General features: G+C 44.7%; 2 protein-coding genes and 1 pseudogene across 8 annotated transcripts in view; 2 read left to right on the top strand and 1 right to left on the bottom strand.

Annotated features, from left to right (window-relative positions):
* LOC125708615 (ceruloplasmin) overlaps positions 1-1,334 on the bottom strand; it is an 11,522-nt gene extending 10,188 nt beyond the window's left edge. The window contains exons 1-2 of one of the 2 annotated variants that reach the window (XM_048976294.1): positions 818-1,334; positions 64-308 (exon numbers count right to left, since the gene is read on the bottom strand). In XM_048976294.1, coding sequence (XP_048832251.1) covers positions 64-308; positions 818-975 — 403 coding nt within the window. In that variant the 5' untranslated portion in view covers positions 976-1,334. The remainder of the gene's footprint in view (positions 1-63; positions 309-817) is intronic. The other variant, XM_048976295.1, reaches the window with a different exon arrangement.
* A 2,818-nt stretch (positions 1,335-4,152) lies between these two features.
* LOC125708620 (phospholipid hydroperoxide glutathione peroxidase-like) lies at positions 4,153-7,790 on the top strand (annotated as a pseudogene).
* A 4,652-nt stretch (positions 7,791-12,442) lies between these two features.
* The window catches only part of LOC125708373 (phosphatidylinositol 4-phosphate 5-kinase type-1 gamma-like), a 31,967-nt gene continuing 27,191 nt past the window's right edge, over positions 12,443-17,218 (top strand). For all 6 annotated transcript variants that reach the window (XM_048975847.1, XM_048975846.1, XM_048975843.1 and 3 more), the window contains exon 1: positions 12,443-12,819. In XM_048975847.1, coding sequence (XP_048831804.1) covers positions 12,687-12,819 — 133 coding nt within the window. In that variant the 5' untranslated portion in view covers positions 12,443-12,686. The remainder of the gene's footprint in view (positions 12,820-17,218) is intronic.

The following is a 17,218-nucleotide window of genomic DNA, read 5'->3' as shown; positions in this document are numbered from 1 at the left end:
TTCGTAAGTGTCTCCCATGTAGGGTTACCAAGCTCTGCAGGCTTCCTGGACCTTTCCCCATACCTTCATTGGCCTTGTCGTACGTCAGGCCATGCGGGTGCAGGGAGTAGGTGCGTGTGGCCATGTTCTTTAGGTGCACTTTGACAGTATCACCTTCCTCCGCCAGAATGATTGGGCCAAGGTAGCCCAACCACTCCGGCTTGCCCACCTCCTGCTTGTAGGTGCTGTCGCTGTATTGGAGGTAGACTGCCTTCTTGTAGACGGGGCCGATGCGGACGTCCCCACGCAGGAGGAACTCAGCCGCGTGCCTTCAAAGTACGACATTTAGGCACATCTCTTTGTGCAGAATTACATGCGTGGTGAACACGGGTTTGTCAGTAACTTTAAGTAGTGAGTCAATGTTTGCCTTTATAAGAACATCCATTTTAGTTCCAGTCCTATTAAAGCCATTTTTTTTAATCATCCATGCAAGTGATACAGAGTCTCTCCTGAGATGGGTAAACGTCAGGGTACTAAGTGAGCTGGAGAGAACATCGATTAGATGAGTACATAAAAATGGTAAATACACACTACTGGGTTCAAATCTGTACCAATAACACCATCGACTCAGCCAGTGTTCACCCTGTATCAGGAGGCTTTATATACCATTTCCAATGCTTAATTATTTCATAATATAATAATACAGAGAAGCATAAAAGCATGCATAATTAGTCAACAAAACTGTAATTCAATTAAAGCATTAATGATGACTGTCACTTTCTTTAACTGCACAGTATATTGTAGCATTAACGGTTGAAGCAAACGAATAGTTACTTACTCATCTTTCTCAATGGTTGTGTTCAGAATTAAGTTTTTCCCGCTCGGAGCATAATTCCACTCAACCTCCTTGATCCCGATGTAATATTCCCTGATGGAACAGAATACGCTCCCCACAAGGCAAAGAATGAAAAATGAAATATTCTCAAAGCTCCTCATTCTTTTTCCAGGGCAGATTTTTTTTCTACCCAGGGACACGGCCTTTATATGTAAGAGAAGTGGCTGACGGGTTTGCTTCAGCCAATAGTGGCACAGATGTCTTTGCTCTATGACCCATCTATCAAGGACCAGCAGACCCTCTGATTAGCTTATTGATATGCGACTCCGTTTCGGCAAATGACAGCTTAGCTCTTTGTAAACAGTCAGTATTTAACTTTTGTGTCACTGGCCCTTTTGTATATATTCATCAATATTGTATTGTGCGCTGAAAAACGGGATTCACCGCTACGTTCTGATAGTGAAAATAGAGGGTCATTGTGCCTATGTAAACATGTACAAAGTGCATTGGTTTCAAGAGCTCCAGAAAACTGCAGCAGACTGGGCAGAATTTCCCCAAACGGGGCCTTTCCAGTATTTCACGAAAAATCAACACGATAGCGGGAATGATCGCGGGAAGTTTGCAAGTTTCCCAACCTGCTTGGCCATAGGCACAAGTACAGAAATATGGTGCAATATATCAAAATGGTGCAATTATCACCGATTAGCAGAAAACAGGTGAGGGTGAGCAGCATTGGGCTGAATACTTGGATGACCACAGAATTAGAGAATACAAAAACTATGCGAGGGGTTGCCAGTCTATCACAGTGCACCAATGTACACCATGGGATGTAGGCACTACTGTGCGTATTTATAATCAAATTCAAATAAAAAAAACTTTATTTGTTCCCGAGGGGCAATTTAAAAGGCATAGAGGAGCAGCACGCACACACATAACAGTTGTAACATTTGACGTTGCAACAGATGTCTTATAAAATTGCTTGTGTGAAATGACGTGCTGTCCCTTCCTCCTCTTGCCACTTTAGCAGAACAGAACTTGCAGTTTGCTTTACTTCTGTAGTCGTCCCTTATCTTAGAGTATGTCCAAACTGCTGACACCTTCCGCATATACTGGCCAGTCTGCCAGTGCCGGTGTTCTCCGCATTTATCCTTCACAAATGTTTCCTGACCGATCGCTTGCTAGACACCAAAACATGACAAAAGACAAAAGGTCGCGGCTTTGAGTTTTAACGTTGCAATTAAGTGGTATTCGGTATTCCAGTATTTGCCCGCGGTATCGGTGCATCCCTACTGAAACTCTTTGAAGAGTTCCATACAATAACACTCCACAAAACCAGACACTCAAAAGAAGCCAAACCTCAAATCAGCACAGAAACTATACAACGCTCTGCAGCCTCCAACAGATAATCTAAAAGTGAGAAACAAGAGCGGATGCAGGTTCAAATTTGGGAACCTAACTAGGCATCTAACAGGTAATGCGGTCAGCTGGAGGGAGAAACTCTCAAGTTGTTTCCTGGCTCCCTCTGGTGGTCAGGATGAGACATGACGAAACATTGTACTGTATTCGTTAAAACGGTCGTGAAATTCAATTAAATTCAATAAGTTTTATTTTTATATAACGCCTTTCACAACAGATTCACCCCAAGACGCTTTACATAGGTGAGCTATGATACATTACAACATCAAGACAGAATAATACAAAAGCGGGGAAAAGGAAAGACAAATAATTGAGGTTAAGTGACCAGTAGGGGCGTATTCTCTGGAATGATTAGGAGTTGAGAGTCCTGACTGCCTTCTGCAGCCAGACACTCGTGCAAGAAGCCCCAAGAAGCTGATGCTGAAACTGGCTGGGGTGCTGCTGTACCGTCTGGCAGACAGGAGCGGCACAACGCCCCCGTGTGGAGAGTGGGAGACTCTGCATAGCACTGGCGGCTTCGCCAGGGCAACATCTGCAGAAAATGTCCTTAATGGGGGGCAGACAGATTCCCACGATTCACTGCTCTCAAAGTCTAATAATAAAAATAAAAAAATAATATTTTTTATAATAATTTTTTATGTTTTGTTTTTTTTGTTAAAAAATTATGAAATTTAAAAAAGAATTAGTAATAGAATTAGAAATGATCCAGGCGCTGGCTGTTACCGCGGACGCGAGGCTGCACCATTCTGCTCAGTCATGTCCTGCTCCCTCGAAAAACCTATGCCAGGACATTGATGCTCAGGTGGAATAAGGCAGGTTCTGGCCAGGCTATGGATCAGTGGACCTCCCTAGCACTGTCCGTAGGGTTTGTTACAGTATGCTAACAGTCTCCATGTGCTTTGTTTATTTCCTTCTCTTTTCAGTAAACAACGTTGTTCTCATCAGGAATTACGTATGAATGTCCAATTCACGATATTGGGTACCTCAGTATTTGCATAAAAACGACGATAATAATGGTTGGCATCGTGAGTCATGTCCTGAAAATGCAGGAAAGAAGTCACGGCGCCGTCATTTTCACAGCAGCTTTTTGTGTGGGGTAAAGTGCAAAAGATAGAATGACCACCTACACTGTGTGGAAAAACAACGATCCCAGCATGGGTACCACGTGTCATGCTGTGGGCTGTTATATGAGACTCATAACCCCTGTTATCTGGTGGCTAGGGCAAAGTCACAGTTGTTTCAAAGAATAATGCCAATGAAACAGATATGCAAAGAGGTTTGTTTTTATTTAGATTTTATGTAATGGTTGGCCCCACTAGGCATCCACCACATGCAAATTGTCACTGAAGTACAATGTCTTAGAAATGGTAAGAAACTGTTATTGTCCAGAAATATAAACTAAGCTTCAGTTACAGGTACTCTATATATAGTAACAGTTAAATGTTTAATTTCTTAATAACCCAAAAAGCCCAAAATCTCACTGTACTCATTCCAGAGAGCTGCTGTTTTCTAAATTTAGCGAGTAGCCTTTACTTTATAAGATGTAATTACTGTTGTGCTTGCTGGGCTTCGACCAACCACGGACTGGAATGTTACACGTTTATGAAACATAGCTCAGTTGAATTGGTGAAATATATACGTATTGCTTCAGTCGGACTTAAAACACTTTTGTATGGGATGCCGATGGCCCCAAAGTAAGGGGGGGAGCGGGGGTGATAAGTCTAGTTGACCGGTGGTGGTGGGGGGGGAGGGGAGAGATTATAATCAACCACAGCATTACTTTGAGCTGTAACCATATCAGCCTGTTTTTCAATGACCCAGTTGCCCTGATATGGATCAGCACTGTTAACTCACTGGTATCGTCCTGCAGCGATAGATATCGCTGTTTATGTACCATGCTGACTTCTGTCGAAATCAGGATTATTCACATCTGTTTAGTCAGCAAAACATAGGACCAATCAGGGACAGTAAGCTGTTCAGCTGTATTACTGATCCTGAGGGAGCTTTACAAATACTGTCTGTCAGAACACAGCCTGTTACCGCGGGCACGAGGCTGATCCAGGCGCTGGCTGTTACCGCGGGCGCGAGGCTGCACCATTCTGCTCAGTCATGTCCTGGCTGCTATCTGCAGCGCTTCTCTCCGTCCTCCTGCCGATAGTGGTAAGCATGTCGCTTTCAGCTATCCTAGACAGGTGATGTTTGTTCCGGCTGAGCTCTGCTGTGGAATGTATACCAAAGCTAAATGAGCTCTTCATCTCTGTTGAGGTATTTTCAACTTCAGTTCATAACAGAGAGCGACTAAGCATGCATCGTTTCTCATGCTCATTTCAGACCTTAGAAAGTAAAGGTGAAAGGGGCAGTACAGCCCTCTGGGTGTACGAGAGTAACATCGAATACTGATGTATGTGGCTGATTCAGTTTGCTTTAACCTTCCAATGCAGTCCACCGAGACAGGAGACTGGCAGGAGGCTACATCCATTTATGAATTCTCAGCGAAGGACATTGATGGCAATGAAGTCTCCCTGGACAAATACAGGTCAGCTTTCTTCATGACATACAATAAGCATTTCTACACAGTCTGTATTGCCATATGCAATGTTTATTTTGCTCAACTAGCTTTGCAGGAGCCCAAACCAAAATTAGTCTCATTGTATTGTGCATATAACCTTGTTTATAATTATTTTGCCAATGCATTAAAAAAAATCTCACATTCTTTTTTTTCCCTGTTCACAGAGGCAAAGTCTGTATCATCACCAATGTAGCCTCTAAATGAGGCAAGACCCCAGTAAACTACTCTCAGCTTGCACAGATGCACGCCAAGTACGCTGAGAAAGGTTTATGCATCCTGGCCTTCCCGTCTAATCAGTTTGGTCGACAGGTATGGTTGACGTTAACCTCTCTTAGCAGAATGCTAATCGGTCATGCCATCATTTTGCTTCGTTAATGAACCACCCTCCTATGTGGTGGTATGAACTTAAATACAGCACTGTGCAAAAGTCTTAGGCAGTCCAAAGAAATGTTTAAAGCTGTTTATCTGGGTAGCAAGTGTACTTTGGCTTAGAAGAAAAACACAATTTAACATTAGAACATGTGCAAATTAAGAGTTACTGATGTCTAGTTGGATGGCTAGATGAACACCGCTTCAGCTCCCAAACTTCTCCTCAGGGGCACCTCCTGAACCTCCATGACTGTTCCATGATTTTGTTAAATTTCACCAACAGCTCAATAAAATAATTAAATATATTGGTTTAAAAATTCAGTGACAGATTGACTGGCTGTATGAGGTCTGCTAGTGGCCAAGTCAAACAATACATGGCTGCACTGGACGGTCGCTGCAAATTCTAGGATGATTTTAGCAGAGGTTCTGAAATGGCTAAGCTGAGCCATTTTGACAGGCATAATATCATAGTTTTACACCAACATGAGGATAATCTAAACATCATTTTCCTTGCCTGCCTAAGACTTTTGCACAGTATTGTACACAGGAATGTGTCTGCACTATAGATCTATAGCAGTTATTTGCAGTGCGTACAAACATGCCCTTACTAACGCACAGTTGTGCGCTCTACCCGTCTGTCACTGTGCCATGCTGTCTCCTTAGGAACCCGGTACAGATCAGCAGATTAAGTTGTTTGCCCAGTCCTACAAGGCAGAGTTCGACCTCTTCAGTAAGATCGACGTGAACGGGGACAATGCCCACCCGCTGTGGAAGTGGATGAAGGCGCAGCCTAAGGGCAAGGGGACATTTGGGAAGTGAGTTCGCCCCGGAGATTATTTTGTCCGGCCAGCCACATGCATCCTGAGGGTCATCTCTTCCCCCCAGTGCTGAATCAGATTCTAATGACGTCATTTATCTGTTTTTTAGCAACATAAAATGGAACTTCACCAAGGTACGTGATGATGTCAGTCTTTGTTATATTAATGTAACATCACAACCAGCAACCAGATGGATTACAGTTCAGGGCAATATTATTTGTATTTACTTCCACAAGAACATCTGAAGACTGTTTAATAAATATTATATTTAAATGCCAAACTTGTCCAACAAATTCCATTATCTGAATTGTAGTTTAGCATCGTACCTTTTAACATTTGATGCACAAAGCTAGATATTTACGGAAGTAGTAAAGTTTAATACCTTTGCCTAACCTGCTACACTATATACCCTAATGTTTTGTACTTTTATAATACTGAACATCATAGTATTTTAATTGGTTTCAAAACATGAGTGTACATTTTTTATTGATTTTTCATTTAAGTGTTACGTACCTAAAGACAGTACTATACATTCCTATATGTTTGCACGCTCCCCCATGTCTAGATAAACGGACGAGTGGGGCTCATGTCACGCAGCAGAATTCCTGTTATGGTGCTTGATCGCTGCTTGTTTTCTTTCTTTTCAGTTTCTCATCGACAGAGAGGGCAAAGTCGTGAAGCGCTATTCCCCACTGAGCGATCCAGTTGTACGTATCTATGAACTGGCTATGAACATCCAGTCAGGGCTGCTTCCCCGTCGGCCATTTTGACATTTTACCCTAGACAAAATTAAATATATTTCAGCTACTATAATGTATTGTAGTGGCAGTCTGGTGGTTGGCGCTGTCACCTCACACGTCTGGGGTCCGTGTTCAAGCGTCCGCCAGGGTTTTACGTGTGTGGAATTTGCATGTTCTCCTACGTTGTTGAGAATGGACTTGCTAGATTGCCTGCAGAGTGTGTCCTGCAGTGGGTTGGTGACCCATCCTGGGTTGTTCCCTGCCTCATCCCTGTAGCCTCTGGGAAAGACTGCTAACCTCTTGCAACCCTGTATAGGACAAATGATTTCAGAAAATGGGTTTATGGGTAGTATATTATACAAAGCCTGACCTTATTGCTTATTCTAAATTATGTGTTTGGAATAAGCTTTGTTGTGTTTTTGGAATAGGCTTCTTCCTGTGTTTGGTTGTAGCATAGTCTTCATAATTATTTGAAGTAGCTCTTCATTTATATATTATTAGTTCAATCCACTCGTTACGTTTTGAATATTTCTAATGCTCTTTTCAGCGTAACATTGTGTCTTGTGACTAACTGATCAGTCTGTGCCCAAACTTGTGCGCTAACCAAAATTGGTTTCTGGCTGTTTATTGACAATGACTGGAATGCAAAAGGACGGGGAAAACTAAGGCTGGAGACCAACCGGAGGGAATATTTATGATTGACGCCGTTCAATCTCATTGCTTTTCTCCCACATGACAGGTGGTGGAAAAGGATCTGCATAAATACCTGTAACCTCTCCCAGAATGCCTTGGCCATCTTCCTCCCGCGTATCTTCTTCAACCATCCTGACTGGTGTCTGGCTGGACCCCAGTGGATCCATTCCCAGATTAGTGACGGCCTGTCGGCAAACCCGCATGGTGGGTGCGACCAGCCCGATGACTCCTGCGTGCTCCCCCCTGGGTGGACTCCTCTGCTCCAGACAGACTACCTGACAGGAAGTTGTCTTCCCCCATTCCTGAATTAATGAATTATTATAATGCACTTTCATTGTGTACAAAATAAAAAAAAAAAATCATACAAACATCAGCTGTGCTCTTGCCTGATTTGTGACCTCACTGTTCACCGTAGCTACACGTTGGTGCACATGGCCAGTTGAGAGTCACCAGTCGACCAGATGTCCCTGGCTTTGGAGCATTTAAGTCCCTTTTAGGTCAGTGAAATGCTTCTGGCTGCAGAACAGACCAGGTCTGTAAATATGTAATAGTGACAGCATTGATTTAAAATATCTCAATGTCTTACATACATATCCATCTAACTATAGCAAGAAGCAGAGAACATATGGCAGGGCACAACCAGGGTGGGGGGCCGGTCCGTTATGGGGCAGACCCAGGGTGGGGGGCCGGTCCGTCACGGGGCAGACCTAGGGCGGGAGGCCAGTCCGTCATGGGCACACCCAGGGTGGGGGGCTGGTCTGTCATGGGGCAGACCTAGGGTGGGAGGCCGGTCCGTCACGGGCACACCCAGGGTGGGGGGCCGGTCCGTCACGGGGCACACGCTTACAAGCTATTGGGTAAAACTAATTTATATACACTGCCCGGCAAAAAAAAGAAACCATTTGAATTTCTATCAGCAAATGCTTACTGTAAAAGCCAGTGACTGGATCATTATTACAGCTCAGCAACGTTATGCAGCAATAAAGTAAAATCAGCTGAATACCTGAATCTACTGAATGGTCAGGTTACACCTCCATCCGTCATCAATGGATGTTTTTCTTCCCTGTTGGCATGGATATATTCCAGGACAAGAATGTCAAGATTCACTGGGTTCGAATTGTCAAAGAGAGGTTCAGTGAGCATGAGGAATAATTTTCGTGCGTGACCTGGTCACCACAGAGTTGTGACCTTAACCTCATTGAAGGTCTTTGGGATGTGCTGAAGGAGGCTTTATGGAGGTTCAACTCACTTGTCAGTACAGGATCTCGGTGAGAAGTGAATGTAAATCTGGATGAAAATGAAAGGTGAGATGTTGCATAAGCATGTGGAAACAATGCCCTGACAATTGTGCGCCAACGAAAAATTCAAATGCCGATTTGTTTTTTGGTCGGGCAGTGTGTGTGTGTATATATATAGGTTCTGTTAAGGTTGTGTTTAGGGATATTACGCAGTTTTAAGACCCCAGCTGCAGCAGTAGGATTTATCTTAACCTTTTTGTGACATTTTTGTTCATGAACAGAAATAATTACAGACCCCTAAAGGGACATAGGTGTGGTACCAGATACGTAAAAAAAATATATAAATCACCTATGTCCCTTTAGGGGCTCCATAAATAATAACTGTGGGACAAAATTATGAAAATTGTCTTACAATAAATCTTATCTGTTAGGCTTTTACAGACAGTTTTAAGATATCTTCATCGGTTCGGTTCTACCCTAGGTGGATGGCACTGGCCGAAGATTTACCAGAATCACCTAACAACAACACACATATTGTTTGCAGGGATACAGTGTGTGTATTCAGTCCAAACATTTTCCTACAGCTTTTAAATCAAGGTCAGATAAACATGATATGTAAATCGGACGCCGTGGGGTATTTCCTGGTGCAGAGATCAGGAAGCCTTATCTTTGTTACTTAGTCATACATTAAGGTTTGGCTTCTGTTGGATAATGTATTAAATACAAAGTCTATAAAGGGTTGTTGGGTAAATACAGTGCCATGTTGTTTTCTGCTTGGTGTATTAACTGGTTTATAAAATTGTATGTTACTTAAGTGACATACACATTTAAAGCATACTTTCGGACTTTACAGCTGTACTGTACACCGGTGATCTTCAAATCTGGACCTGGTTTCCAAATCCAGTGCTTTCTGTTCTGCCAGGTAGGTCACATGTGTGCGGAGTTTGCATGTTCTCCCCATGTCGTTGTGGGGTTTCCTCCGGGTACTCCGGTTTCCCCCCACAGTCCAAAAACATGCTGAGGCTAACTGGAGTTGCTAAATTGCCCGTAGGAGTGCGTGTGTGAGTGAATGGTGTGTGTGCCCTGCGATGGGCTGGCCCCCCATCCTGGGTTGTTCCCTGCCTCGTGCCCATTGCTTCTTGGATAGGCTCCGGACCCCCCGCGACCAAGTAAGATAAGTGGTTTGGAAAATGGATGGATGGATTCTGATTGCCCAGTGGCTTCACACCTGGCTCACAGGTAAAAGGAAGCTGGACAATCAGCAGGGCTCTGGCCTTGAGCAGTGTGGTTGTAGATGGTCAGGTTGGAAAAGAGAGCAGAGTGGAGAGCTCAAAGTTATCTCTTATCTCAATGGCAGATGGTTTGAATCCCATCTCTGCTCCATTCAGGGACTGGAACCCTGTCTGGACTGGAACCCTGCCATTCATCCTATAATTCCCGGAATGTAAATTATCACATGGCTAATTAGCTGGCAGTGTTTGCCACTTGTGTCCTTCTCTTTGCACTTATGTTGAGTCGCCCCATAAAGCTGCTATGTTTCTCCAATACAGCATTCATGCAGCGCCCCCTTGTGTAGACTGAAGGGACAGCACTGAAGTTCGACCGGCACCAACACCCCTTGTCCCTTCACTGGGCGAAGCAGCAGCCTGTATCACGAAATGAGCTAATATTTGTTACCTGTATAACTTGTTGGATTTATAGTACCCTAGTTTAAGTGGACTTTACATTAATGGACTTACATTTCGCCCAGACTACCTTAAATCCAAAACGTTATCTTGTTAACCCAAAAATCCAGGTGACACAGTCTCCGGGTCTGAAGCCAAGCCAGTCTGGTATTGTTTGTTTTTCTATTACAATCAGTAAATTGATACTAGAAATTTGATTGCCAGAAAAAGGATGCAAGGAAAATGTCAGAGCTGCTTAGTAATGATTATACAATAAGTTAGGGAATACATTATACAACAAATGATTGACTTTTTTACTGGCTTATTTGGCTTTGTGCCTGGCAATAATTTATACATAAATAAATAAATCATGCGTAGAACAGTACTGTGTACCTACAGTTTTTTTTAACAAGAATCGTGAGATCCAAATCATTATCTGAAATGTACTCAGTCCCGCCCCCCACTCGCTGTGTTCTCCCTGCCCTCAGTCTTGTCCTCACCACGGAAACGTGTGCATCAAAACTCTGCAAGGCACCCATCAGCTGGGAGCTGAAACAGGAGCCGCCCGACGTCGACATTACAGCGTCATCACGTCAAAGACGCCAGAACTCCATGGAAATTCTGAGCCGTTAAAATTAAAAATAACTGGTGCACAATGAGTTCGAGCTGACGTCAGCCCTCTCGTGTGTTGAATATAAACGCCATGACGGCTATTTGTGCATGAGGTGGTGCAGCAATGTGCATTAACAGTTTATGGCCAGATGAAGAATATCCACAACACTGCCTTTCAGAAACGCACCAACTCTTTGGGCAGCATTTACAGCTCATAGTACCATGAGATAAATATAATTGTGAGATGCACAAATATCCTGAAAAGTACTTATCAGCTCAGCTGAGAATTTCTGTCTCGACTAAAGTAGCATTGTTATGTTTTGCTGATAAAGTAATTATTAACAAATGTAGTTCGGAAGACTACTTTTCAAAACGAACAATCGGCTGTAATTAAATAAACAGGGCTAAGTTACATTTTGATAGATACAGTATCACAGATGTACAGCAACATAAAGATATTTTACATTTTGCTTAAACAATAGATTTGGTATGTTTAATTAGGTGCCTTGTAAGTATTAAGATATTGCTGATGTTAAGAATACATGCATTCCCTGAGTTCCTTTCATTAATCCAATATTTTTATAAGTGCTGGAAGTTTAAATACCGCCTCTGCTTTGCATGTGTGTAGCTTGCCTGTTAGCACCATGTGCTGTGGCTTTTCTTCCCAGTGCTCAGGTTTCCTCCCACAGTCCAAAGACATGCAGGCTGGGTAAGTGTCGTCTCAGCTGCCCATATTGCATGACAGTGCGTGTGGGTGTGTGCGTGCATGTGCTGCGTAATGGACCAGCATACCACCAAATACCGGCCAAAGTGAGTCCCAGCCTTGCGCTGAGCGCTACTTAAGCAAGGAACATCGCAAGGTTTACAGCCGACAGATTAACTTTGGTAACTTCTTGCTTTCATCTGCACTGTTTTCAATTCAGTGTGCTTTGAAAAACCGGACTCCATAAGTCACTAGCTCATGACCAAGCTAAGCAGTTAATAAATGGATGGATCACGATTTTCTCAAGATCTGCACTTAAACATCGTCATGACAGGCCTATAGTTGTCATTGTTTTGGACAACGCGCATATTTAAGTAGGATTAGTAAAATCTTTATAATACATACAATAAAAAAAACTAAGATGTGTAGCTGATGTTCTGCATCCCTACAAATGTATTAAAATGTATTTTAAAAATGTATTTATTACAAATGTAATAAAATCATTTTTTTGCAAATGTTTTGAAATACTGCTTTGAAAATCCTCTGAGCAATAAAAATAATTAACAACAAATTAATCAAAAATTAATTTAAAAAAAAAAAAAAAAAATTATATACTTATTAACGCTTTAATAAAATTAATTAGGTCGATTTTAATCCAGCAAAACATCAGGCGCAATCTTGGCAATTAACTCCATTTTTTAATTTCAATCATATGACGTCAACAATTGATATTCTCCTTACACTCCGAGACACTAGAGGGCAGCCATGCCCCCAACAGTCCTGAACGGAGCTGCTGTACAAGTGCGTGAAGAAGAGCGCACAAACATCGCAGCCGGAGCGGTAGGAGACTCACTTTCAGGTCCCAGGCGGTGCGCGTACGCCGATGAGGATGAGACGATCAATGCAGAGCTACGTGGTTTCCAGTTAATGTATTAGATCGATTCATTCGTCGTATGTCTTCTTGATCTGCTGTATTGTCGGTCGCCTCCCTTTGGTTCGCCTCTGCTCGGATTATTTGTTTGCCATCCTGCTCTGTGTCCGGGATCCCGCATGGAAGCGGCGGGGGAGGCAGCGGCGAGTCGTTCCAAGGGCGGGGAGCGGAGACCGTTACCCGGCGTCGCGGCGCCCGACGAGACGGACGCTGTCATCGCTGTCAGCCAGGGCTCGGACGCCGTGGACATAGGTACTTGAGAGCGGGGATAGTTGCATCCGTGCACTGCCTTTGGCATTGAAGTATCGGGGTCAGTCCGCTGAGGCGAAGCGTGACAATTCAGAAATCTGCAGATGAGACTGCTTGGGGTTATTACGATGCAAAGCAAAATTATCTTTTGTGTGGCGTTTTTAAGAATGATGGCGCAGTCGGGTTCACCCGCTCCAAATCCTGCAGTACAGCAGATTCACCCGTTTGCTTTCGGGTTATATCATCAGAATAATTCCGTCATGGCATCGGCAGCCCTAACCTGCGCGGCCTGCCGTCACGATCGCTGAAGCGGCCGAACCGTTCCGTGTCTTTCTGTGTGTTAAATAACAAAGTGGTCAGTCCTGATTTAAAGGCGGCTTTTCATGCCAGATCCGCACCTGTGGCGGCCGCCGGTCACCTGTCACCTTCATTAAGGTCGTCTTTCAGCTCCACCCACCTTATCACTCTGTTATTCTCTTATGGGTCACATTAACGGACCTCGGCAGTTCCCTGTCTGTGTTTTGTTGTCAGAGATGTCGCAGGTATCCGATTCTGGCTGCGATGATTAGATTGTAAATGGGTTAGGGTTAAGCTGCTGCCACGCTGAAATACATTAAATAGATGTCGCAATGTATTTGTTTGTCCCGAGAAATCACTTTATAAGGAAGGATCGGTACTTGGTTGATTTATTTTTTATTATTATTTTTTTTTATGAAACATTTCAAGACTCCGATAGTGAGTTCTGCAGAGATGTCCGGACATTAGTTTCTCACGCTACAGAGCATTTCTAGCCACATATGTGACCTCAAACCAACAGGTTCATTTGAAAAACAAGACAATCTTCTCTATTCCTTGCTGATCATGAAGACCGTCCTGCAGCCTCTCCTCCGCGCATCATTCTTCTTCATCGGAAGATATTGGGTATTTCGTTAACATGCTGGCTGTTAAGATGCAGCGAGGTTGGTCAGATCAGCTGACCATCTTGGCGGTCCTTCGGGATGACGGGTTGTTGCCCTCGCGTTGGCCCCGAATCAGAATAACGTGGAACACTGGAGACCTTGCCTGTTCTGGGAGATAAAGTGTGCGCTGGATTCCAATATGTAATTACAAGAATTTATAACAGCTTGTGCTGGCATGTTAAATTTCATGTTGCTCTCAGACGCGACTAAATCGCCATTTTTGTTTCGGCATGATCCTATCTATTCTAGCTACTGATATAATGTCTTCTGAGAATAGAATTAGAATTTAGCGGTCATTGTTGACACACCACAACGAAATATGTCTGCCACATTTAACCAATATGTGACGTCGTGACATAGCAGAGGGCAGCTAATTCAGCACCTAGGGGTTAGTGCTTGGGGGAGGTACCTTGCTCAGGGTACCTCTGGTGTCTTGTTGGTCGGGGATTCGAACCAGCAATCTTTCAATTATAAGTGTGCATCCCAAACCAATAAGCCACCACTTCTCAGATATATGTAAAAAATAAAACTTACTCCAGTTTTTCATACTTTGTCTTTGCTGCAAAGTATAACTGCTCCACGTCTAAATGGTTAATGTAGTTGTTCGTAATTAATACTGTTTACTCTCAATTTTGCCGTCATTCGTCGTTCTTGGCTGCCTTTGCACTGCAGCCATTGGTAAGAGACGAATGATGGGAAGGACATTGTGAGAGAGAAGTAAATATTGGTGGACCAAGGAACGATCTGCAATGGAGTCAATCATATTTATTTAGCTTTGGGCCTCACCAGCGGCACATCAGCCCCCCCCCCCCCCCCCCCCCCCCCACGGCTGCCATGCCGCTGTCTATCTATGTTGGTATCTTACATGGGGAGCGTATAAAGACAGGCCTTGTTGCGGGTGACCCCCCCCCCCCCCCCTCCCCGTTGGCATACGGGTCTGATCGCTGTCGGCAGTGGTCAGTGGGCAGAAGCGGGTGGAAGGCGGCATCTTCCAGGCATTACGTCGTCCGACAGACCCACAAAGCGAGGGGAGGGGAGGCTGGCAGCCGGCAACGTGCGCTCATCCCGCCATAGCCGGGCGTTATGATGCAAGCCCCTTTCATGGAGCGCATCCTGTCACATGGAGCAGGCCTTTCGCATGGAGCGCATCCTGTCACATGGAGCAGGCCTTTCACATGGAGCGCATCCTGTCACATGGAGCAGGCCTTTCGCATGGAGCGCATCCTGTCACATGGAGCGCATCCTGTCACATGGAGCAGGCCTTTCGCATGGAGCGCATCCTGTCACATGGAGCAGGCCTTTCGCATGGAGCGCATCCTGTCACATGGAGCAGGCCTTTCGCATGGAGCGCATCCTGTCACATGGAGCAGGCCTTTCGCATGGAGCGCATCCTGTCACATGGAGCAGGCCTTTCGCATGGAGCGCATCCTGTCACATGGAGCAGGCCTTTCGCATGGAGCGGTCGCTGTCACATGGAGCAGGCCTTTCGCATGGAGCGCATCCTGTCACATGGTGCAGGCCTGCTGCTTTAAAGGGGTAAAATACAGAGTGATCGTCTAACATATATGACCGCAGACGTTAACGCGAAGAATGAAAAATGTTCCCCAGTTTGCCGAGTCCTCCTATTGGAAAGGGAACGTGTCACTTCCTGTTCTCTGGTTTCCTGCGTTTCGGCGGCTGGGTACCAGCTAGCTGGGCAGACCTTCCTGGTGACTGTTCTCTCTCTGTGTGCCAGGTGCCTTCAAAAAGCCCTGCACACCAATGTTAGGCCTTCCTTTGGCCATTGTACTCGACAGTGCTGTTGTCTGTCTCTGCAGATGGAGGTTGATTACCAGTTTGTCCTCTGATACAACATGCTCTGGTTTTCACTAGGATTGGATAGGTTGGTCCAGTGCAGAAGCTTATATTTTCCCCCTGTTACACTGTAACAGGCGTGTGCATGCAGGAACGTGGAGGATGAGGGTATCCATGTATGAAATTGCGTGCGCTTGCATATCAGTGAAGGCATTGGCGTTTGACAGAGGTCCTGTTGCTATGACTGCGCTTGGTCCCTGATGGTCAGACTCAGAGGGCACCCATTTTTGGTGTGAGCCAGGCTGTTCCCATGCAGGAAGCTTCAGTCTGGCCCGAACCATCTCAGCTGCTGCCTGTGTACCTGCCGGAGGCTGCCGTCTTACTGTCTTCCATCTTCTTCCTCCGGAATGTTCCAGCGTCATGCCCGCTGTATGAATCACGCTCCCCTTCTGCGAGCTCCTCAGACTGAGCTCCTCCCTCCCTTTAGTGCCGCTCGGTGTTAAACACACTAAACCAGAGCTTCTCATCCTTTCCATTTGCCTCGAACTCTCGTGTGAGCTTGGGCGTTATCTCATTCTTCATACCGTCCGGGGAGACGATGCCTGTGTTTTCAAAAACAGCAACTGTTGTTGTATTTTGAAATTGTTGAGGTAAAATTTGCCAAACGGCAGTACTGCAGTAAGCTCGTTTATTATCGTAATACCCCAGCGTTTACTCTGTGTGACTGTACTGTAGCATATGTAAGGTGCCCTAGTACCTGGATCGAAACAAGTCTCTCGGGATGGTTTCTGCGATGAACTCAAAACCACTATTTCATCCTCTCCCAGAAATGCTGGTGCGTGTGGTTCTGAGCTCGTCTACTAACCAGCTTTCTGTCTAGCAATCAAGGTAAACTTTTATATTTTGTCATCCAGACACAAATGGCCAGGTACTTGCATGGACACACTTAAAGCTCAAATGTTGCATGAAGGTTGAGTGCAGAAAAAGATGGGAGAAGGTCATGCTTATGTCTCGTGGGGCCCTCTGAAACCTTATTGTCAGTGAGACATATGGGCAATGTGATTGTCATACCACAGTGTCCTCTGCATTTACCCTATAGGTGACACTAACATAACAATGGGCACCTATTATTTAGCATGCAGGGAGCAGTACCTTGTTCAGGGTACCTCAGTGGTACCTTGCTGGTCAGGGATTTGAACCAACAACCTTTCAACACTTCTCCTAACCGTTGGACTACATATTTTTATGAAGTCCTGTGTAGTGTTTCAGTTTGGCTCAGCATATTCACAAAAAATGTCATAGGGTGACCTTCACTGCACTCTGCCGTAGAACCCAGCTCAGTGTAATCGCGCTTTATGTCATAGGGTGACCTTCACTGCACTCTGCTGTAGAACCCAGCTCAGTGTAATCGCGCTTTATGTTATAGGGTGACGTTCACTGCACTCTGCCATTGTCGTGATTTTCTGAATTCTCTCTCTCTGATGAACCTTCCTTCTGGCACGGTACGTTCAAGGGTTAAAGGTAGCTGCTGGCAAACGTTAGGCTTCTCCTGACATCAGGGCAAGTGTAACGTTAACTAGCGACGGCACGTCAGCTGTGGTGAATTTTCTGTTGCACCGGAGGGCAAATATTTCAGTGGACAGCTCAGG

This window comes from Brienomyrus brachyistius, chromosome 15 (assembly GCF_023856365.1).
Source record: "Brienomyrus brachyistius isolate T26 chromosome 15, BBRACH_0.4, whole genome shotgun sequence".
NCBI lineage: Eukaryota > Metazoa > Chordata > Actinopteri > Osteoglossiformes > Mormyridae > Brienomyrus > Brienomyrus brachyistius.
This window is presented reverse-complemented; position numbering and strand designations above follow the sequence as displayed.